The sequence below is a fragment of the Taurulus bubalis genome (assembly GCF_910589615.1).
Source record: "Taurulus bubalis genome assembly, chromosome: 4".
NCBI lineage: Eukaryota > Metazoa > Chordata > Actinopteri > Perciformes > Cottidae > Taurulus > Taurulus bubalis.
Window position 1 is genome coordinate 29,864,609 of NC_136592.1, and position 25,640 is coordinate 29,890,248.

Consider the following 25,640-nt stretch of genomic DNA (forward strand, 5'->3'; position numbering starts at 1 on the left):
CTGGCTGCTGCACGTGGCCTTTTTCGACCTCCGGCAATGGACGGCAGTCAAAAGACAGACGTAAACTCTGACGTGAGCAGTCAAATCCATGTCTCCCATGGGACACGAGACAAAGAGGCTTGAACTGAATGTTCGGGGAAAAAAAGTGGAGGAGAAACAAATGTTTCTTTGAGGCTTGATGGCGTGTTTTGATGTCTGCGACGACAAAAGAACCCTCAGTTTCTCTCACGCACAGAAACTTTCGCCTAATGTGTAACTCTCTTTGTGCTCATTGGTCGGCAGAGCTGTCAGTCACTCACCGGCAGACTTGACGGGCGGTCTTGGGAGACGCCATCCTCATTGTTGGCCTTCCCAGAATTCCCTGGGGCCGGACCCCTGGTGACGTACGTCTCCTGCTGGGCCTCCTTGACAGAAAAACAGATAAAGAGAGAGAGAATCACAGAGTCATTTATAGCTATGATCAATAAATTAAAAGGATTTATTTGACAGTATATTGCCAATTTTTTCGAGTTCTTGAGGGGATTCTAAATTAGGATATTATAAATACTGTATATCATGTCTTCTGGCAGCTATGAGGGATGAAAAAAGACAATTAGACCATATAATGCAGTTAAAAGTGCTCGAGGTAGTTTCAAAACATTGTCATTAAAGTGTCCTCTGTCTATGAACACGGTAAGAATAATAAGCTCGTGGTTTGACTGACTCCAGGTCATATTTGCCACAAGTCTTTGATGCTTGAAATTTGCAGGATTCTTGCCCCAAAAAAAGTGCATGGGGGAAAAAAATACGTCAATTGAATTTATTTTAACCCTTGGGGTTGAACACACGACTCACTTGTGACGTCGTGGTATTCAAAACACTCATCCTTTAAGATGAGAATTGTCTAAAAGTGTGTGTGAGGGTGTTTTCCGTTTTTAAGGGCTGTAATAAAGACTCTGATCTGTTAGATCAAGTCACAACACAAAGAGGCGCCCGCAAGACAATGCTCACATGTGCTGCTGATGATGCAGTGCATGCAGACTGAAAAACATCCAAACACACACCCCATACCCGCCAATTCATTTCAACCAAATCCCGGCCTAACCACCAACTAATCCTTGAAAAAAAACGCACACCAACACACACACACTCAGTTCTATTGTTCAATCTAAGTCATTTTCTTTCTCTCTGTAATCACAAGCCTATCTAGTGTAAACCAATTTTCTCCCCATTGTCGGAGGTGTTGCCCTCTCCCTCTCCCTCCTCCCTCTGTATCGCTCCCTCCTTCCCTCTCCCTCTTCTTTTCATTCACCGCGGAGGTCGTTCCTCCATCATGTTAAGCGTCGGCAGCACAATGGCAACTTGTTAAGGAGCTCTGTGTGGAAGGATTAGTGATAACTGATCGGCGAGACGAGGCGAGAGATCACACACCAGTGCTTAAACACACAACCAGACGCGGCATACTGTACGTACACAAACAGACACACACCAATGTTACACACATAAATGCAGTTTGTCTTCAAGTTTTTACTTTCAAAAATCCATTTTCCCCCCACAGTTTGATTTCTTATCTGTTGTGTGATTATACTGTAGTAGGTGGGCAATATCCCTGTCAGCTAGGTGATATAATTTTATAGCTGAAGATTATCCTTCACAGCAAGAGATGTATCATGTGGAATGGATCTATTATCAGAGCATTAAAGGTGTCGTAATTTGTGCTTCCAGGGTGAATGATACCAATTTGAATCTTTTGAACGTTCTTTATGAAATCCGATGTAAGGTTTTATACACACTCTTTACATTACCTTTGCAGTTGCTGTACACACATTTGCATGCTGCATTAGCGGCCGTGCACACACACACACACACACACACACACACACAGAGTAAAAGTTAATGTATTCATTCATCCATTATTAAGAACAGATCATTTAATGACCTTAAATGCCCTAGAGTAGTCCCTTCAAATCCACATTTCAATTATTAGCCAATTAAATGACTGAAGCGCCAATACTATATGTATATAAATGTTAAATATCCTAATGTTTCCTGTTCATTATTCAATCTATGTGTGCGTGTAGTGGACACTTACTCAAAATACATTTTTAGAGTGCAGCCTTGTCATTGCAGTTTTCCATAATCTGGTCCTGAAGCCTTGTTGTTTAGCGTAAGGTCCCTGAATGTGTTCCACCGGTTTATCTGTCTCCTATTTTTCCAGACGGATCATTCTTGTTCACTGCAACCTCAATTAATTTAGGGTAAACCATTTTCATGCTTTTAGTTTTCTCGGCTAACAGATGGAGAATAAAGGCATGTCAGCAACATTTCACGAATGCTTCTGCTTCTACAGTTTGTCATGTTTTTGGTTGACACATGGATAAAAACACGGAGCCGAGGTTTAAGGCGGATTTGAGATCATGTTCTGGAGTGAAAAAAGTAAAAGTGAAAGCTAGGTTCCTCTTGTAAAAGAGGTTTTGTTTTCCATTAGACTTTAACTAACTACATGTTCAGTTTTATTCAGATAATAATCACAGTGAAAATGGTCAGCCATGTAAATGATGATCTAACCATATTCTTGCAATAATAACCCCAAACCCCAAAACCCGCAACATCTCCCTCGCCACATCTAAAAGCCCGAGGGAAACCCTGTTCATCCAGATGTGGTTCAATCACTGGATCACATATCATCCCAGAAGAGAATGAGGGCAGAGACACTGAACAACAGGATCGCAGCGAAGATCGGAGGAGCTATTTTCATGAACAGAACCATGATCGTTTTTTTAAAGTGTTTCAAAGCCCCCGCCCCCAGGAAGGAGGGAGGAAGAGGACAAGAAAAGGAGGTGAAGAGGTGTGCGGTGGCTTTCTGATAGTCGGACAGACATGTGCACGGTTCAGTTCAAATGAAAGTGCGCACATGAACAGACAGTTGCTCACACAGGGAAATGAGAAGAGTGGCTGCTGACCCAAGTCTAATATTTACTCAGGCATATGAGTCTGTAGTGTGTGTGTGTGTGTGTGTGTGTGTGTGTGTGTGTGTACTCGAGGGGATTTCCGTTGTAAGTGGGTCAAAGTGAGGTTAGCCTCATACTACTGTTTACACTTAGGTTCTTACATCATCACTGTCAACTGCAACATGGACAGAGAGGGCGAGAGCGATATAAACAGAGACCGGGAGGAGGGAGGGCAGATGCTGACAGAGAAATACAGAAGGTGAGATGCGAAAGCGATAGAGAAGGAGAAAAGGGAGGGAGAGAGAGAGAGAGAGCGAAAACAACAGTGTGAAAAAAAAAGGCTAGAAAAAGCGAGCGCGGGAGAACATCAGAGGCAAATGAAGGAGTGCTGCGAGTGCATCCTTTCATTTGAGTTTTTTTTTCCAGTCCATTGTCTCAAAATCCCATTTCCCAGCTAATTTAGAAGCTTCTAAAATACACTCCACTCCATACCTTAAGCCTTAGGCCACAGCTAATCCTGTCTTCTCACACACACACACACACACACACACACACACACCCAGAGAGAGAGAGACACGCTCATTCATCCTCCATGCTTTTCAAAAGACTTCTTCTTGGCATAGTAGAAACGAACGAAGGATATTGAAGGCAAGCGTTTGAAGTACATGAGGGAATGCAGGAATCAAACTGTGAGTTAAATGCTATTAGACAGCTGTGTGGAGAGGCAGTGTAATATTAGATTTGATTGAATAGATGACTGCTGAATGTGGTGTAATATATAGAGCCGGAGAGGCTTCATGCGGACGCAAATCAATATTGCAGCACCACGTTAATCCCAGACGCTCAGGAACGGGAGTCGGTCGGCGAGTGAGAAGCGTTCGGGAAAGCAAAACCGCGTCGACGTCCGGAACATGAGACGTGTAAAGTAGTCCGACCGGTTTGTAATGTCATCTTTTACACTGGGTCAAAGGTCAAGTTGCGCTGGCAACGATGCTGCACCAAACAGTAATTCCCAAACATGACACGCAAACACAATATGACACTCGCTTTCTCTTTTGGCGCACACCTAATTTAAAAATGTTCTACTGAGTCTTTTTTGGTTGGTTGCACTGCACACTTTCTACCTCGATATCCAAGCAGGGAGCGAGGTGAAACGTCGCCTCGCTTTGCTTGTATGAGTTTGATTGCCTCGGAAAAAAAACAAGCGAGGAAACTGTCATGACGGCGAGCGATGCACGTTTTATGCCACCACTTGACACAGAAAGCAGCAGGAGGGAGCAACAACTCACAGCCACGTTAAGCAGATTTTGGTTGACATCTGTCTCGATCTTCTTTCCTTTTTGTAAAAAAAAGATGTGGGTTAGTTCAAACTATACGTTTTTTTTTAAATAACGTACTTGCTTAAAACTTTGTGTGCAGATGTCAGTGTTTTTGTCGCTTTATTGTGGGGGTCAACTGAATTTCTCAACGTCTTTCTTCCACTCACATCCTCTGTTCTTCTCTTTGTCGTCTGTTCTTTTCTCACCTTTTGTCCTTATTACAGTTATTTTCATTTTCCCTCAACATCCACTTTCTCCTCTCAGTCTTAAATGCTCCCTCACTCTGCATCACCCCATCTTCCTCCCTCTCTTCTTCTTCCTCTGTCCATCCGCTCTACTCGTTAATCTCTCGCTTTCTCCACACCTCTCACATCTCTCGCACTCCTTTTTATTCATCACTCTTCTTCTTCCCTTCCCAACCCACCTCCGTTTCTCCATCTCCATCCCCTTCCCCCCCCCCCCCCCCCCCCATCCCTCACTCCCTATCTCCAGCCATTCTCCTCATGACTACCAAATGAATTAGTCACCCCCCTTTTTCCCCTGCACCTTGGCAGATGCACATCTCCACAAAATCTAACGCTAATGCCATTAATATTCATTAAAAATTAAGCTTAATTGCGTGTCTTTAGGAGAGAGGCCCATAACCCCACTCCCCCCTAAACACACTGCCTAACCACACACACACACATACATGAAACTCAGTGTATTTGACCACCACCCTCTGCCACATCACCCCAAGGACTTCAAGTCTCTGATGTCCATTGGGTGAGACCCAGAGAAGCACATACTGACACCCACCCACTGAGATATCCTGGGTCAGGCACTGGGAAAAGACCATAGGTCAAGTGATGGGAGGGTCAGGCTGAGGTAAGAAGTGAGGACGTGTTTCCTGCTGTGACTGGAAGTCTTCATTTCTGTCTTTGTGTGTATGCTCTGCTAACCAGCGCTAATTACTGCTGAAGGCAGCTGCTAAAAAAACGACCAACCTTAAAGTAGAAACACTTACAGACATGTTAAAAAGCTGCTATGCATCAAGGAGAGGTGGTGGTGGTGGTGGTGGTGGTGGAGGTGCTTGGGGGAAGAGGGGCGCACATCCATATTCAACACCCCGTGCTCACACATGCGTCGGTTCAGACTTGCAGATACGCACACATGCTCACACCAATCAGACTGAGCCATAATTAAGGCAACAATCAGCAGAGAGAGCGAGCTACACCGTGTTCTGAAAAATGTGACAAATCAACATTTGGTTAAGATGTGCTTGTCTTTCATGTTTTCTTGACACTTACATCTTTTGATCCATTTCAGAGTATTTGGAAAACATTGCAGCTACATTCTGATTATGTCGGATACGCTGTAAATATATTATAGGGCAGACCTACTTTTGTCTCCTGCAACTGCCTTTAAACAGTGTGTTGGTTGCCCGCCATGGAAATCATGGCCCTTTATTGCAGGGTACGGTCTATTATTATCATCACGGGAAAGGTGACCATTAGCATGGAAACAGCTGCTGTTTGTGCATATGTGTATGCGAAGAAGCCTGTGTGTGTATGCCCAGATAGCCGTGACCTATGTCAGTGTGTGTGTGTGTGTGTGTGTGTGTGTCCAGCCTATCTTAATAGGCCCATTTGTAGCAGGACCTGTTCTAGTGCTGTGTCCTTCAGATTGGATTCTATCTCAGCAATCCCCCTGACCTTTAGCACAAAGAGACTACAAGAGAGGACCAGAGCTCCGACACAGGACACACACACACACTCTCACACAGCCTGTACACACACCCACACACACAACCCTTGCCCATATGAACAGAAATACACACAAAACACATGCAGACACAGAAATAAATGCACTTGCAGAGATAAACACACTGGTATGCGAGGCAGGCCGTCCCTCAGGGATGATGTCAGATGTAGCTTGACAGTGTTAGCTGCAGATGCCGTTGCCAGGCCTTTCATTCTCATTCCTCTCTACACCGGCTAATCAAATAAGCCGGTCTTTGTACCATCTTCACTTCACACACTCTTCGCAAGTCCCCATCGCCACCACCCCCATCCGCCCATTCACTTCAATTGCTTTGGCTCGCAGTTAAAAAGGACATCCACCCAAACTGGTGAACACCCACATGACTTTTGCCAAAGCACGGAGGAACAATAGCGGTGTGTTGGGGAGCTCGACTTTGACATTTTTTTTGTGTGTGTGTGTTTTCTCTTTCTCTCTGTGAAGTCGGTATCCAGGAACAAATGTAGCGGCATTTCCTAACAAATGGCAGCTAAATTAGGCCCCTAGGGTGCAGTGCCGCTAACTACCGGCCTCCTTTTTTTCCTGAGCCATTATGATTGTCCAAACCGTTCCAAAAACACCTCTCCCGTTCCCGTTCATTTGCATTTGAATTGCAGCTCGGCTGTACAAAAACAAACATAAATCAGAAAAGAGAGAAAAAAGAAGAAGAAGGGGGGGGGGGGACAGTGGCGGATTCTCGTCGAGCAATTAGCGAGTGTCAGTCAATGTGAAGGTAAAAAACACACTAAATTAAAAACATTGTCTCAAACACACACACTCACACACACGCACTAAACCGAGCTGACATATACAGCATATATTTTTTTTTTCCTTCAATTTTATCATTTAGTTTTTGCCTGAAAACTCATCAAGCTTAAGTGCTCGTCAGCGGCGGCCAATCGGAGTGCGGCAGGCCCAGGGTTGCCGTGGCGATACGCGGGGACATTTAGAGGACTCCGATAAACTCTGCCATTTAAAAGGTTATGACAATTAACGCGGCTCTCCGCAAATTACCACTGCCAGACCTTTACCCATGGACGTCTCTCTCTCCCTCTTATCACCCGCACCCAGGCTCTCTCTCTCTCTCTCTCTCTCTCTCTCTCTACCTCCTCCTCTCTCTCACCATTAGTCCTCCATTTCTGTAGCCTGTCCTCCCTCCCTCCATCCCTCGCTCCCTCCCTCTTTCCGTCCACCCCCTTACAGCCAGCAGCACTTTTATTATCCTGTTAATTAACAGAGTTCTTCACTTAATATTCAAATGGTGACCAATTAATGACATTGAACTTTGGGCGCACCACCCACCCACCCACACGCCAAGCGCCCTCTACACACACACACACACACACACACACCTTCCCCTCCACTCTCACCTCATCCTATTCACTCTCACTTCACACACTTTCCTTCCTGTTCCTCTCATTTCCTCCGTCTTGTCCTCACTACTTCCCCTCCATCCCTCCACCACGTCGCCAAGGTGAGCTCCCATTTCCGTGTGTGTGTGTGTGTGTGTGTGTGCAGTGAGGGGCAGTCGCGGTGATTGAAGCAGCAGAGCAAGTATACAGCAAAGGGGTAATAATGCCAGGGGTGCAGGCCACAGAAAGCTCTACGGCCTTTTAATTAACCTGGTGTGATTAAAAGCGGGGCAGGCGGAGGGGAGGGCCTGCTGCTTCAGCCGGTTGGGGTGACAGGAAATAGGAAATAAGTATTTCAGGTGATGTCCCAGTATGTGAGCAACTATGGTTTATAGAGGTTTTTCTCCACATTTAAAGGATCTTACAGAAGGTCCATTTGGGAGCTTTCAATTGTATCACATCAAGAAGGAACTTTAAAGTCAACATTGAAATTGCTCATTAAAACATACATTTGAATACTTATGATTCCATAACAATTTGGACGATTTAATCTGCAAAGGAAAAGTATGTGATGTGATCAAAAGCTGTGGAACTGCCACTACATGTAGCTTGTAGCGAGATTGCTTTGTTCATAATTATATGATTATATATAATATACAAGGTGGCATATTGCGCTCAGGTTTCAGAGCAAAAGCAGCAGCAACTGTCTTTTCAAAATAAAAGGAAAATGATATTAAAAGGCCTTTGCACACCAGGGACATAAAAAAAAAAAAATCAAAGCTATTTGAATTTGCGACAGCTGCAACACATGTAAAAAAAGAAGTTTAGAATAGATTGGCAGAAGATCAACTACCATGATGAGCCTAAACTACTGTATGCCATTTGAGTGAAATACTTTTTATTTTAAGTAAAGTTATGCACGTCTTTGTCAAAGATGAAATGAATAATAAAGTTTGCCGTCTAGTTGCTCTTTTTTGCCACATAATATTCTATTCATGACAAATACAACAAAACTATATTGATGTGCGTATTAGTTACACGAAAAAAATTCCCCCCGGGCGTGTGAAGTCCTTAAGAGCAGTTCAGCCCTTCAGTCCACACCACATGCTGGACATGTGATGTTGAGCTCGTGAGCATCACTAATCTAAACCAATGACCAGCGTCCTTCCATGTAGCTCCCTGTAAAGAGAGCGTGTCTCCTCCAATCAGCTGAGGGCTCCTCGATGCCACAGCACGGCTCCCCAGAGCCTACTCTTAGACAGGAAGAGGAAATAGTTAAGGCCAATAGAGGAAACGACCGGTGGGATCAGTTTCACAGAGGAGAGTGGATAGGAGGGTTTTACTACGGGGAGTAAATGTCACAGGGAATGACTTCCTTCTTCAAAGACCAGCAGTCAAATCACCAAACACCACTCAGTGGCATATTTACCACACATTTTATTTTATACAACAAGGCAAGGCCATTTTATGTTCCATGTATTTACTCATATTTACTCATTCTTGGTGAAAAATGGAATAGTTTGTACTCCTTGGAATAACTGATCAAAGCAAGAAGCATGTTCTCACAACATTATGAGTCTGGCAGCTGGCCAATGTTGCATTTCACCTCTTTTCTCTCCACCCTGTCACACTCTGGTGTATACTACCCAATAAAGCAAACATGCCACGCAAAATAATCTCAAAATTCTTGAAATTACAACTCTCTCATTTCCGTTTTTACGAGGTAGAAAGCAACAAGATATCACGCACTTCATCTGTTATGTGTCGAGTGCAATATGGCCGGGAAGCGTAAGAAAGGGCACCTATTTTCTCCTTTTAAGCGCTTTGTCTCCCGCTGTAATTGAAGCCAACAATCAGACCGAACACATTAGGGTCATGATATTTATAGTGTCTGTTTAAATATACTTCCAGAAAGGGGGCCGCCTTTTTTATATGGCTTTTAAATGTTTCTTTCACAAAGCAGAAATAATTGTCTACTTGCAATTTTAACAGTAGTGAGCCTTGATTCAACAGCAGCTGGTGGTAAAGTGACATTTTAGCAAACAAACCAAGTCTATAAGTCTAGTGTATGAGATCAAAAAGCCTTCTCAATCAATTAAGTATGTGTCACAGTGTTTCTGAGAACTCACAATCATTCACATATCTGGTGTTCTCAAACACAAACAGACACGCTTGAAAAAACACCACCAAACCCACATTTTTTCTTTTTTTAAACACTTCTCCGCTGATATATTACTTTTTTTTGGTATTAGCCTTGATGTCTTAGAAATGACTTTTAGCCTGCTCGTCTCCTCGCAATCAGATGGGGTCACAGCAGTGCAAAGGACTCAAAGAAATATGGCATTTTCACTTTGATTTGTTACAAAACCAGCTAATAGCAGTTGGTTGGAGAACACATTCTGTGTCAAAGGCAGCTGGAATGGTTCCATCAACTGGAGGATGTCCTCTGGCTCGGGTTAATGGGAGTGGAGTGGGGGGAAAGGAACTACGGAGAGCGCCGGAAGAACAAAATAAAGAACTTTTCAGCTTGGATTTCTCAAGAGTAATGCGGGGTCAAAAAACAGGGGTCAAAACCACAATGACATCCTAATCTGCCGTGCGCTTGCTATTGTGTGCATGTGTGTGTGTGTGTGCGTGTAATCTGTTCCATGCGGCTCACATCATGTCTCATTTCAGCCCAGAATCACAGACGAAGGTCACCGCTTGACCTTTTCACAGCTCTGAATTGTTGCAGCACACTCGGCTGATTAGTGTACACGCAGACAGGCAAAACAACTGATACAAAGACACACACTCACTCAGAACAGAAACATTAAAGTAATATACATCGCTGAGTTAGGAGCACGCCAAATACTACGGCAATTTATTACAAATTGGCCAAACATGTTTACTCTTGGATCCAAAAATCAAAGACAGGTACCTAGTTTCTTTGTTATTTAAATGTGTTTTTCTGGTTTTCTTTCCCTCTCTAATTCCTCTCTCACTCAATCGATGGACAATTAACTTTGTCTTAATGCCACTGCACAGGCTTGTTTTTGTTATGTGTAAAATGGCATTTTTATTGATCAATATTGTTTATATTCAGTAATTACTTGAAAATAAACTGAAACAGAGTGAGTGCTTGGACCTGGATAATGCCTTTATTTCACAAGATGGAATTGGTTTAGCTGTGTGCAAAGTCTCAGGGAATCCGGCCTATTACCAACTATTCATTTACATTTCCACGTCGTCTGTTTTTACCCTGTTTCAGTTGGATTGGACTGCTAGTTGGATAGATAGTCCTTTGACTGTACATGTGCATTCATAGCTGGGTCTCTTGTTGAAGCTCATTTCCTATACCAAGCTAAAATGTAAAAACGTTATGTAGATGGTAAAGTATGGGAGGCGGGAGCTTATTAGTCGAGAAAGACTGGATTCAGTTGGTGTCCAGTTTGATTGTGAGCAGAATCCAGTGGCGTCTGTCCATCGCCTGCTGTGTTGCTGGGACATAAAATGCTATACAGCTCGAACGCATAGGAAGGATTTCTTGATTAAAGGTAAAGACAGCGGGATGCTGAAGGTATTGTGGCTTTTATGCAGCGTTAACAACCATGTGTGCTGATTGAAACGTTTCCCCCTCAAAGTAGCATTCATGCTTAACAATGAAAAACAAAAGGAATCCAGCCCTGTGGTCACCACAGCAGTTGGCATGGCAACCAATATGGGACCTATCAGCACAGGTGAAAGGAGGCTTTTGGCCAATCGGAGCGCTCGGGGAAGAGCTACCTGGTGTGTAAATGTCAGAGAGGGTCAATTGCCGCCACATCATCAGCGATGATGAAAACACACCATTACTGTCACAAAATGTCAACGTGGCCATGGATCCCAGCCTTCTAGTCAGAATGAATAATGTTTGTTCAGTGGGCTGCACGGCCCGTGTGTGTGAGCATGTTAAGTGAGGAAACAAGAGTAAGTGCTTTTTTCCAGTGTGAACAAAAGGCATGCTGGCTGACATGTTCACACTGTATGAAAATTACTATGCTAAGACTAACGATTTCCTTTTTTGACAACCTGCTTTTGTGCTCTCAAAGGCTTTTCGCTTGGCTATTTGTCTTGGTGAGCTCAATAGTCAAGTCTGCCTAAAAGAAGGTTTAACTACATCTCAGTAAATCACAGTATAACTACCGAGACAGTTTAGACTACACCACTGCCAAATGGCATCAACTGGTGCAGATGCTAAAAGAGTCGATTCATATTTGTGAGACACGGTGTCTAGTAAAATAAAAAACAAAAAGGATGCTTTTGAAAATAAATGGTGCTGCCCATACTGCCCTTCTTGAAAGGAATGTGCCTTTAAAATGCAGAGGAAATGGTTGTGCATAGCACATTTTCATTGACCTTCCTGATCCGTGCTGTGCTTCATGTATTCTACACAGTTGTGTCCTGTAGGAATGAGCCGTCAGTGTGGATAGCTCAAAACTGCTCGCTCCTGCTTTGTGATCATTCTGATCTGTAGTGGTACAAAGCAATCAGCCATGTGTATTAAAGCAGCAATCACTCTACTGCACTCTACACTGTTTACTTGAAGTTAAATAAGTATCAGACATGAATGTACCAACAATTTAACCATCTATTTTTGGTACTTATTTTCCATCAAAGCATCATTTTAGTGTTGTAGCTGGCCCAGGTGGTGCTATACTGTATATATATGTATATATATATATATATATGTATATATATATATATATATATATATATATATATATATATATATATATATATATATATATATATCATGTATATCATGTATATATGTCTTGGGCATTTCAATCACAATTGTCTTTATTTATCTTTACAAAAACTAAGATTGGATCTGGACTAATATGGCCACTGTTGATGAATCAAAACATGCCTTTATCAACCCTCATGCCGGCCTTGCAGGATGGTTTGGGGAATCCCGACATCCCTCATCTGTCTTCCTCCAGTTCTGCCGAGTCCTCTCCTCTCCTTTCCCACCCTGTTCTGTGTGAGCCTTCCTTTCCTGTCCAGTTCTGTTGTAATCTCTCCCGTCTAGTATTGTTCTTTCTCCTGCTCAGTTTTGTTCTGCTCTGTTCCGATCCAGGGCAGGGCTGCTAGCCAGAGGCTGATAGATCCCTCTGGCAGCCGAGTGGATGGGAAACACATGGCCGGCCTTCACTCAACTCAAAAGCAACTGCTTCAACCCAGCTTCCCGATGGAAAACGTCTACAGAACATCATGTTGAAACTTGGCAGGACAAGTCTCCATCCAAATCTGTGGAACAGGCCTTTTGTTGTACTGAGGATTGGGTTCGCACAGGCGGGTTTATGTGCATAGAAACGTACAATGTACAACTAGCATTAGTACACACACACACACACACACACACACACACACACACACACACACAAGATTTGGATAAAATCCCTTTCCTACTGATATTGCAGATTGTATTATTGATGATCTGATTGTCGACATCGGCGCATCTATATGTAACTGATATACATATCAGTTACATATGTATATGGGGTCTGAGTGTTATGAGTTTATGTCTGTGTGTGTGTGTGTGTGTGTGTGTGTGTGTTAGTACCTGTTGTGGCGGGGGTCGAGGCTGCAGGTAAGGGCTCTGGGTCTGGCCTGGAGGGGTCTGCTGAGGGGGGCTGAAGTACGGAGGGGTTCCCTGCTGCCCCGCCTGCTGCTGCTGGCTGTAGCCCCCCATCCCCTGCTGGCCATATGGCGCCACCTGCTGAAAGGACCAATCACACAACGGTTAGAGGGGAGACGTTGAGGTCAAGACTGAGGTTGAAGCAAAACTTTCACTTTCAATTCAATTCAGAGAGACTGTCAGGTGCAATCTGACCAAAACGTCCTCTTGGGATGATATGAAAACAAAAACAAAAAAAACCCGTCACATGTGGGCTTACGCAAACTGGCCTCCATCCATTGTCCTCCAATTCATCTGATGGTTCCTTCAGCAAACGCTTTTAATTTAGCTCAGCCCAGGCTGACACCTGCCTCCCAGCAGTCCTCTGCCTAATGCACTCTCACTGCAGAAACCTCTAACTTTATGTCCTCTGGCTTGCCAAATGCATCCTCCTCTCTACATTATCTCTGTCTCGGTCAGCTCACAGATGGGATGAGGTGTGTTGGATATTACTGCTGGCTCGTCCCTGTGCCGTAACCCTGATGAGGGACACATGGATGAGCCGGGGCATTCCAGAGCAGCGCAGTTAAAAAGCGAACTCGTGAGGGGCGAAGCCATGCCAAGTGCCGATGCTGCATTACACGGTGGTTATGAGAGAGAATGTGAACAGGGAGTGCATGTAACAAGCTGGCACCAATACAGTCTAAATCCCTCCTTGTCGTTTGTTATGACTACAGACAGCACCAGGTGCTCCTCGCTCCTCTAAGGATTTCCTGTGGAGGCTGGGGTTTTCTCATTCACACACCGACCCCCACACACACACAAATACACACACACAAGCCAAGTGCAGACTATTAAACAACATTTATGACCACCGCTGAAGCAGTTTGACAGCACTTTTCATGTCATATTTTACCCCCATCATGTCGTGTTGCTTTTTTTATTTCGTGGCGACCAAAAGTGCTGCCACAAACTCATTAAACAAGCACATAGGCTGTAATTTGGGGCGTGTGCAAAGCGAGTCAACCTCCAGCCCTTGCCCCGAGTCCTAAACTGTGAAGTGTCCCTTTAAATCTTCCTCGGCAGGCTTGACTGGAGTGATTTATATCTCAAATGATGGTATTACAGGGAACTCCGACGTGATGCGAACTTCTCCACTGCCGTCTTGTCGGATCAAAAGTAGAGAGCACACATCCAGCGTTGTAGTTTTACAGTGAATTTTATGAGTGAGCAAAACCCCAGTCATAAAAGCCCTGTTGAAACTGGTGTAAAATACAGTGAAATCTGATCCGGCTGCAGAGGGCAAGTGGAGATTAATATGTTTGAAATAGTTTTGAAGAGTAACTTCCTTTGAGTGGGTGTTAAAAAAGAAATCTTCTCTCTATGCTGGCAGAAGCTTTTTGACTCTCTGAATAGAGATGATTGGACAATGTAGAATATTTTTCACTTCAATGGAAATTTGATTAGAAAGGACAAGTCTGTGAGTGTGAGTGTGACTGTGTGTGTGTGTGTGTGTGTGTGTGTGTGTGTGTGTGTGTGTGTGTGTGTGTGTGTGTGTGTGTGTGAGAGAGTGTCATTAGGCCGATGAGACAGACAGACAGGGTGAGATCAGTCTAGCTGGCAGAGAGGTTAATAGCATGGCCCTGCTCATGCCAACAGCACCACTGGATTCATTACTGTCAGCTGGGGCAACACACACACACACACACACACACACACACACACACACACACACACTTACAGACACACTCTCATACCAATGTCCTCAAATGAATGCACGTGAATTCAAGTCGTCTGCATATTATGTGGGGATTTGTTAAAGTGAGAAAGACAAACAAACGCTCCCTCTCTCACACAGACACCAGCGTCATTAGATGTGGATCAAAGCCACTCTGACAAATCAGAAGCAACTCTATCCTGTGATCAGTGATTACAGGCGGGTGGAACACAGTGGGTCTCAACTGGAACACAACTGTTCTGGGATTGGCCAGGATTAGGTCGCCATGGAGATCGAGACCAGACAACCGTGGGTGGGTTTCTGTCTCAGGCGAATACAATGACGAGCAGACAGACCGGTCTGGGCAGACAGTGGCAGAGAGGCAGAGATAGAGAGACGTAGAGAGGGAGACAAATCACACGCAACAGGGTCAACGGAGACGGTCCTTTAGGTTTGAGCCTCCTCTCAGTGCTGTAAATAACCTTGTTCGAGAGCATGAACAGCTAATGAATTAATAATCAACTACACTTGTTTCTGTTGTCTTTAAAACTGCTAGATTTTATATGTAAAAATACACCTGGGACACAGATAGCACGCTGGAAGAAGAGCGCTTCAACACACCGATGTTCCGGCTGCTGTCTCTGTTCGCTTTACATCAGGGGAAAGTGTCCCATGACTGACTCTGTGGTAATAAATGTGCAAAGCTTATTGTATGATGTCATGTTATGTGATTCGTATTTTCTGGATTTTCGAATTATCAAACTACAATCAGGCCTGTCACGATGACTACTTTTGTTTTATTGTCCCCGAAATAATCCCGATAGTATCGTGATTTTAAGACAATTTTTTTGACACTAATGAATAATAATATAATAGCATAATAATGCAAGCATGAACTTATATAAAAGAGCAATTCCCTTTTAATACGTGAGCATTTTCAGACGTCGGAATTGGAATAGGAAAAAAAGGGAAAATAAATAAAACATAAATTAACCAAACTAAAACCATCATTTAAAAGGCCTCTGTTAACAAAAAGTCTCCTAATGGGAAAATGCTGGCAAAAATATTGATGACATTCTTATGTAAACAAACACGCACAGGCAATATCGCGATCAGCAAAAATGATCACGGTCATGTCATATATCATATAATAGATCAATAACGTAATAATTGTGACATGCCTGATTACAACAGACCTAAATAACTCTCTTATATTGTCTTATGATTGGGTCTTCTTCCCATACATGGTCTGTTTCATACCGTGTTCAAACACTGTGAGCGGTTTAGACCTTTCTCCTCATTGTTGACATAAAGCTCCTTCAAGCTGCCTGTAGCTCCTTTTCATAGAAGAACCTTTACAGGGGACCTTTAAAGAATGTCCATTTCCAGTGTATTCAAGAACAGAGACTGACAGATATGCAAGCAGGTAGACAGGCAATCAGGTGAGCAAGCAGAAGAAACAGACATGGAGACAAACAAAAAAAAACAAGGCAGAAATATCACCAGTCAGTCAGTCAAATGGGAACAGAGACAGCAGGCAGACTGGAGGTCTAACAAGTAGCAACCTGTCACCGTGGCTTTGGGAAGAAAGAAAGAGTCATTCAAATGCAGCTTCTGTTTGATCGCTGGGGGCGACTGTATGAATGTACTGTACCTACTGAGTACACACCAGCTCCCTGAAAACTGATTCTCTTTGAATGAAAACATGCTTCGTGATAAACAGACTCGCTGTGCTGTTGCTTATACCAATAAAAATAACCGCTGGAAGTAGAAAATAAGACAATTCTCAGCCTTTTTTCCTTCAACTCAGGTGTGTGGAAGCAGACAAAATAACTGTGATTTATCCAGAGTGCCTTGGCAGGCACACAGTGTCAAATAAATGTCTGTAATGAAATGACAACAGATGTGAAGTGCTGTAGGGAGAAATGACGCAGAATAGACGTCCTGCGAAGCAAATAATTCACCATAAACTGCAGAAACAGTGTGATGAAAACAAAAGCCTTGGCGGCATATTAAGATACAAAGACACAAACACTGAGAAGAACTCAATCAAAAATCTATCAAAACAAGAGTCATGTGCAAAGGCAGACAATATTCTCCTGCTCCGCAGATGGAGGGGATTAAATGGCCATGCTAACCCACATCCATGGCAGTGGCGTGTGTGTGTGTGTGTGCACATGGGTGTGTGTGTGTGAGCACATGTGTGTGCCTTAAATCAGCCGTTTAAAAAACCTTGCACGGAACAAGGCACTGCTTGTAATTCAATTGGGCCAATGAGCAATAGACAGGAATTTTCATAATTCTGTCGAAGTGGCGTTACGGCTGGCTGGCAACCGGGACCACAGGTCGCCCCTTTTGAGTGACAGATGGACTCAGCCAACCAGAGAGCTAAGCAGAGCCACCACCCCGACCGCTGAACACACACACACACACACACTGACAGGCATGACAGGCACACACAGGCAGCACAGCAGCATTAGCATGCTATCATGCTAGTAGGCCACTACAAGTGCCAGCTTGAAACACAAAAAAAAAGAAAGAGAGAGGGCTTACGAGTAATAAAGAGTCAGACGAGCTGACAAAGAGTAAAACAGACGAGAGAAGCAACATGAAACATGAGTGAGACACATGGAGAGATGGAGAGACGGTGGCAAAGGAAAATGTTTGGAGAGACAGAGATGGAGAGATAGAGAGGAGATAGACGAGCGGTGTTACAGGCTGAGATACGCAGAGCGATGGATAAAGCGATGCTTCACACGATAAAGTCAGGGAGAGACGGATACAGACTTGATGCAGACAGAGAGACGGGTGGAGAGAAAGGGGCGACACAGACGAGTGTAAAAGAGAAGGAGGGAAGGAAGGAAGGAAGGAAGGTAATGATGTAGACGAATGGAGACAGGAAGAGGACGTGAAAGAGCTTCAGTGGAGCTTCAAGTTCTTTTATACTCGCATCATTTGAGCAACGTATGCGAGAGGCAGAGACGGATAGACAGGTAGATAATATAGATCAGCAGGTGAACGCAATTAATGAATTACCTTTAACGAGCAGCGACAGCTTGAATAGCAGCAGAGGTCTGATGGCTACGCACCACTTTGAATCTGGTTTCAGCCGAAAAGGGACAAAACTAAGAATACTCAAAACATTAAAACCTTAAATGTAGTAATTTTGTTTTTGTCTGATATTTTTGAGTGTGCTGCTGATGCACACGATTGTCATTGTGACACACAAAAGGAAAAGGAGGTGATACTCATAGCTGTAAAACATAAATTGGGGGAAGGTAAAACAAAATGGAAGATATTAGAAAACCCTCGGCATGTGCATGTATTGTATAATTCTTGTTGTGTATAATTAGTCAAATTTGCAGTACCTACTGCCACCAAAATTATCCTACAAATATTGTTAAATATAGTATTATATTTAACATAATTACTACAGTATGTAGAATGATTTGGGTCAGACCAACTGATATCTATCAGGTGTTATTGCACAAAGTGATTTCACTGACTGGTAATCAGTGGAATTGCCTGTTCCGTGTCCCATACTGTAACCAGTACAGTATTACAAGTCATCTCCATGATACAGTGTTTTAGCAGTTATGAATCTATATAATAATCTACATGCTAATGTCTTCCTCATTTTCTATTGATTTTTTTTCTTCTATTAGGTGTTAATTTTTTTATGGATTGCAAATTGACTGAGAAAAAACACTGCTGTTTGACACCTGACCCTGATCTATACAGGTGGAAATGCCCAAACAGCCCCTTAATAATACAAACAAATAATCAAGCATCCCCGCGGTGATGGGAGGGCATGCTGATGACAGGACTAGATAGAATACACTGTGAGCACTATGTTGTATTTATTTCCTGCTGATGGATACTGTAAAAACCTACACCTGCTTTAATAGCATTAGCATACATTACACTAAAAGCCCAACGTCATCAATTCAAAGAGACACTTTTAGACGTAATCCTCTCCACATAGAATTAAGTAACTGGGCACCAAGCTAAATACACCTTTTATCAGTTGGAGTTAATCATACAAGGATGGATATTGATCAAGAGCCATTGTTGTAGTAATGGCTGCTATTTTTCACAAGCATTTCTGTGCATATGGCATAACAAGTCTTCTTTAACAATGGCCCCAAATGACCTGTGCAGGCTGCCTGAGGGCCAGGATATGAAGACGAATATAAGCAAATAGAAATGTAGGCTAAGTAGCTATACCTTCTGACGGACAACTGCTCTTTAAAAATAGTATTATTACCCACGTGAGGTAATTGCAGCATCACTGGAGGGATTTATGTCAATGTACAAAAGACGTACAAAATTATAAGTACAACATGTTTTCATATTCAGACACTCTAGCAGTTTAGTAAATCTAAAAGCTATAACTTAAAGAAATATAATCAAAGGACATTTCAGCGAAGGAGCGCAGCGGGGAAACAGTGAGGGAGAAATATCAGTGTTGACAGATCTGTCAGTCAAAAGCAGGAAGTATACCGCGATCAAAATAACTCTGACAACTGCGGCGGTCGCCTCATCTATTTCTCTCAAGCTTATTTGCATTAAGTGGCTGGAGCATTTCAATGATGCATCTTTCTCTTCCTCTCGCTGTCGCATCTGTCGCGCCTTAAAATCTCGGCCCCGAAAAACAAGACCTGGTTTTTAAAATAGTTTAGATATTAAGAAAATAACATAAACACAATAAAAAAAATAGTTAAGTCTTGGTTTTATAAAAATGAGGTGGATTGAAAGAAAGACATGATTAATATTAATAAGTCTATAATGCAAATTTCCAAGGACAGGTTGGAGGAATAAATGTATCCTAAATGTTTCTGATATCGATCTAACGCTTAATAATTGATCTATTTTAAATGAATAGAGATAGTGAATTCGTCCTATTTGTCCCTTTGTTACTGCTTTTTTCATTAACTTGTATTGATAGGAAAACATTTTTCTAGAAAGGATTAGAGTAGCATCATTATAGAAAAATATCAATAAAAACATGAATTTGTATTGTATGGATCTTGAATACAATTTGTCTCATTGAAAGAACCTTTTCTCATTATTGATGCGGGGTCAACCCTTTGATTGGTTGTTGCAACCTGTGGCTTTAGTATGAGGATGCTTTTGTGTCATGCTGTGAAATTGATGCCTGATGGAAATTCTAAATATTGCCTCTATAATACACTTGACGTGTGGAAATGTTATATTGTTATATTGCATGAGCTTGACTTCATCTTCCTGCACTTCTGCCTACTCGGTGTCTATTAGACGACACTTAGTTTGTCACTGAAGCATTGACAATTATTATAATATTACAATACGTTTTCTAATTCAGTGGAAGTCGAGATGTTTCAACCGAGAACCCTGCACACACATAATGAAAACAAGATAGCGGTGATAAGATCAGCCGCTCACAGCCAACACCACGTGCACTCATCGTCTGTGTGCCGAATGAAACGGGAACGAAGGTGAGTCCCTTAATGAAATGTGAGGCGTCGGAGGGACGGATCAGCATCAACAGGCTCATGATTAAACATTAGGGGAAAGAAGAGGGGATGCATCAGCGTACACGTCATCGTCCTTGCACCCCCCCCCCCCCCCATCTCCAAGGTGAAAGCGCTCTCCGGGCTCTATACGTCTCTTTGATACCTCCTTCTCTCGCTCCTCCCCCTCCTCATACACTGGGAGGCCCTTGAAACCTCGAGGAATGAGCTGGACGGAGAGAAAGAGTGAGGGACAGGAGCAGTGATATGCAGGTCTCTCAATCGTCCCGTGCCAGGAACCTGAACCTAGATACCACACCAGGGCTAAATATAAATAGACGCTTGTGCAAAATTTAAGGCCATTCCCTCGAGGAGCTCCTGAGATATAGGGAAACTGAACTACATTTGATGGTATCTTTATTTATTTTTTCATTTTCGTATGACGCATTGGTGCTCTTCATATACCGCAGGATTTTATTCCCAAATGAAAACACAAGCCTGTCTATTCAAAGATTGTGACTTATCGACCCGGTGATAACATCAACATCGAACTGATGGCGGGTAAAAGCGAGATAGTGTAGCTATATCGACTGTTAAGGCACACGGGCGTGTTTTTCTATATTTTTCCTCTCGGATCCCTTTCTGAAGACTGCCGAGCGTTGCTCTCTGCCCCCCCTGTCTGTCTGTCTTTATTTTCCCGTCTCTCTAATTCTCCGTTTCTGCTCACATCATTTGACGGCTGGCTGTGTTGTTCCAAGCAGAGCCGTAATGGAGACATTTGGAGAGGCAGAGCAGGGCAGGTTAATGCTCTCTGTAATGTGTGTGTGTGAAGAGCGATTTATTATTTATTTATCTTGTGCGAGAGGCTCTGGGCCCCGTGCCACTGGCTCCAAATGTTTTTCCCCTACTAAACTCCTGACCCCAATCTGTGGCCAAGAAAGACAGAAGAGAGAGGGGGAAATTGAGAGAGAAAGAGAGAAGAAAAGCAAATGTGATGCATTGTGGGGGGTCAGAAATGGATCTGAATGAGTGAGGGAAGAATGCTGGAGTGCAGATGCTGATACTTGAGTTGGAGCAGGATGTGAGACTGCTAAATAGATCATTGATCAACTGTAATTTCTCAACGTTTACATTGGAAACTTAGTGGAGAGACAGATAGAAAATAATCATCAAATAAATTACAAATGGAGGAAAGAGGGAAACGGAGGCTTGTGACGAATGTAAACAACACAATTTAGCACGACATTGCCATAAAATGTCTTTCAGATCAATAATCTTGGCGCACAGCGCACATTTTTTGTTGAGATGACGCAAACTTGACTCAACTTGTGTAGGAGTCATGTCAATTACATCTGAACAGTGGAGGGAGGGGAGAGGAGGGAAGGGGGCTTCTAGTTGAAACACGCTCGTTCCCCATTAGCGGTCGACGCAGCGCAGGAGATTATACTCGTATTTCCCATGCGCTGTGAAATACAGGCTGTCTTTCGACATCATGGATTGTGGAGTGCCTTCGGGTCAGTGTGGATGCTGTGCGTAACTCTACATGTGGGCCACCAAACTGAGGGGCTCGGTCTCTCCCTGCGTTCAGACCGTTATGAGGTATTAGGGTTGCAAAATTCCGGGAATATTCAAAGTTGGAAACTTTCCACGGGAATAAACGGGAATATACGGGAATTAACGGGAATAAACTGGAAATTTTGGGGTCATTTAACTGTATTTACCTTGTCATAAGCAGACATGCATGCAAACATTTATAATACAACTTTTAAAAATGACATTTTTGACATTTTGTGAGTAGAACTTTATCGACGTTCAAAAACAACAGAGCGTTTTATGTTTACGTTTATGTTTCTGGCAGACAATGTTCCCAACCAGCTGCATTCAGGGTCCATTTATATCAATGAGGGTAGGCTAAATAACAGAAACAATACCATAAAGACCAAATATAGCTGAATGAACACCTACGATCATGAAACAACAAACCACATCCTCAGCCCCAGGTTGCCATGTTCACCTAAAGATTGATAAAATGTATTGGCTGAAATACAAGATGATGTTTCACACACTCTCTCCGGTGGTTGTGAAGTAAAACAGTAGGTACCTGAACGCAACTTAACCTTCCAAGAGTGTTCATGATGTTTGGTAACACTAATAAAGTGGCTAATGATGTTTCTTGAGGTGGTGTAATGGAATATAAAATATGTAAAGGCCACAGTATGTTTACAGTCTCTTATTTAAAGATTATATTTGTTTACTGGATTCATCTTCCTGCGTTTAGAAGTGTTGCAAAAGGGTAAGGGTTATCTTAAAATTCAGATTATATTCAAGTCAATACAGTAGGTTGGATGTACTTTGAAGTTAGACTCCATAGTCTATATAAACGGTCTTCATCTTCTCATAGCAATCACACCACATTGATGTATGTGAGCGATACACAGAGGACCATTTGAGGTAACACCTTGATCTTGCCAATCTTTGCCTTCTCAGATCTGTTTTCAAATGTTGATGCCGTGTCACGTCTCTTCACTTCTCCGTTCTACAAATGAAGCCCAGAAACAGGAAGGGGGGGAAATACGGAGCAGACTTGACCTGTGTAAAAAATCTATCTCTAATCTGAAAGAAAACTGAGATGAATTCTCGGAGAGCCAATTAGAGCAGCAACTAATCCCCTAGTAACTTCGCAAAAAGACGTAACGCATCCTTTTCTTTCCTCTCCCCTTCCTCCGTTTCGCTCCACTTTCATCTCTCTGCTCTTTTATCTTATCAATAGGCACATACAGAGCACCGCAGACACCGAGCCTGTTTCAAAAACACTCACATTTGTGACGTTTTACACCGATTGCCTGCATTCAAACACTAAATCGTATTAAATTCCACCATCACTACACCTGCTTGCGCAAAAAATATGATGGAGTTTGCAGCCCATACAACTCACGCAACAGAAAATCCTGACAGCTGGGTTTAATTTCACTAATAGCGTACATACTTTGTGTCCCATTCTGTGTTTTGCCATCTTCCTTGATGTTAGATCGAGCATGCACGCGCTTTACGTTGAGATAATTGATAGTGTTGCTTCAACTGGCCTGTGATAGGGGAGGGGTTTTCTCCCCCCTTTGCAGTTAATGGCCACGTAGCATCGTCTCCACGTGGCGTCTGATTGGCTGAGAGCCACTCCACGGCAGCAGGGTAATAAAAGTTACAAATGAGAGCAGGCTATTAGAGCCATTGACGTGCGTAGGCTAGCTGGCTAATTAATTGATCCTGAAACTTCATCTATTCTATAGCCAGAGAGGAACCCTTCATTAATCAGCCTTTCCATATCGTTGTCCTCCTTTAACCCCCCCTTCTCTCTCTCTCTCAGGTGAAAAATGCCCAGGGTCCCATGGGCTGTTCTGGAGTGCAGGTTTTGGAGTTGTGGAGGATGATGGAAGAAAGAAAGTGGGTGTTGTGTGGGTGTGTATCTGCATCGCAGAGAAGTGTACTTTGAACGAGCCTCTAGTGTTTCAAGAGCCTTTCCAAAAGGGAGGGGCGTGAGGAGTCTGGAGTGGTCCCCTTCGTACCCCCACCCCTCCTCTCCCTCCATCTTTCCTGGCAGAGGGGCTGATTTATCGGGGCTTCCCAGCCATCCGTCAGAGCAAGCAGCGCTGGCTGCATTAACCCCAGAGACAACCCCAGCACCCGGGGCCCCTAAGTGCTTCCAAGTGGCCCTCGCTCTCCCCACTGTTGAGGAACCCCCAACCCAGCCTGGCTCAATCGATGTCGTAAATTACCCATCTAACTCCCCAAAGTCGATAGTCTGCAAGATGATGTTTGGACAGACAAGGATTTTTACAGCTTTTTATTTAAATGGAAACGTAAAAGCCCAATCACTATTTTCTGGCCCGCCTAGGAATGCTCAGAAATTATGTTCTAATTATCAGCGTCTGAGTGTTTCTCAACTGGTAATAATTCAAAGGACGGGCGAGATTTAGTCAAATGTTTACAAACTTACTTACCTGTTGTGTCTTGTTATTGTTGTTGGGTCAAACGGCCTTTCAATCAATAAGTCTTTTTTATGAGACGTTTTGTCACAGTTGGAAAGGCACAGGTGTAAATAACAAAATCAACAATGGCTGAATTCCATTTCGCTGCACCACTTTTCTGTGTCCTTGGCCTTTTTCACAGCACACATTCTGACATATCCAAGGAGGAAAACACAGGTGGTACTAACAACATGAAAGAGAGCTTCACTCTATTCAAGTTTCCCAGTAAGCAGCATCAGTGTGACCGTGAGCCCGCATGCACAATACCAGGACCATAACACTGAAGCAGCTAATTGGAATTCAGCCATCATTAATTTTTATATTGACACGTGTGCTTTTCCTACCGTAACATGTTCAAATGTCTTCTGTGAGGGAAAAAAGGCCTACAATACCACAAAACAAATATAACCAACTGAATTCAAATAAAAGCTTTATTGAGCGTCTACGACTATTTACAAAAAAAACAATACAATGCACTGGTTATAATTGAATGATTTCAGCTGTTTTGAAAAGCACTGTAAAACATGTTGTATTGCAAATGAAGTGAATAAAAACAAAGAGTCATCTTGAATGTTGCTCATTATTTAGGAATGTACACAGCTTGCCCAGCTTAATGTAATTCAGGCTTTTTTTAAGGAATACAGATGTATTCATTTTCGGTTCTTTTCATCTTTTCTGCCTGCTGATCATTACTGAATACTGACGATTCCTGAAACATAATCTTTAGAAAGAGAGTGTGACTTGTAAAAAAAAAAAAAAAAAAAAAAGTATACAAGGAAGTGAAGGACAGCCGGCTTGTGGAGGAGTGTTGTGGTTTGTCCGGACTGAACAGGCGGCAGGTCAGCCACATTTCCACTTGACTTAAAATGCTTGGCTGCTATTAAGTTGGCCCAGTGTGTAAGGAACAAACAGCCAGCACTGGAAATGGTTTCTGCCAAAGTCTTTGAAGCCCCCCGTCCCCCTCATACATAGACACACACTACTTCCTTTTTCAACTTCTCTCTCTCTTTCATTTTCCAGGATATCTTTTTTTTCTTCCCTCCCGCTCTTTCTCCCACTCCTTCACCCCTCCCCTCTTTTCACATCAAACACTAATGTTTCCTTCAAATTCCTTTTCCTCTCCGACTGCCAACTTTAAAATCACAGGAAATTACGCTAAGAATTGACTGAGCTTTTTTTTCTTCTTCTTGTTCTTCTTTTTTTAAATTTTATTTCAACTTCATTCCACTTCCCAAACAGACGCTTTTCTCGTGTGGCCTGTCACCCCCAAGGCACCCTCCCTCTTCTACTTCCTCCTTTTCCTCCTCCCCCCCCCTCCTGCTGATATGTTTGTTATGGCTCCCATCACACACACACACACACACACACACACACACAGTGTTGCACGC

The 25,640-nt window shown here is 43.0% G+C and overlaps 1 protein-coding gene across 1 annotated transcript in view; it reads right to left on the reverse strand.

Annotated features, from left to right (window-relative positions):
* arid1b (AT-rich interactive domain 1B) overlaps positions 1 to 25,640 on the reverse strand; it is a gene marked incomplete at both ends in the record, with an annotated part of 155,745 nt that overhangs the window by 101,633 nt on the left and 28,472 nt on the right. Inside the window, 2 exons of the mRNA XM_079216991.1 lie at positions 300 to 404; positions 12,968 to 13,123. Of these exons, the coding sequence (XP_079073117.1) occupies positions 300 to 404; positions 12,968 to 13,123 (261 nt within the window). The remainder of the gene's footprint in view (positions 1 to 299; positions 405 to 12,967; positions 13,124 to 25,640) is intronic.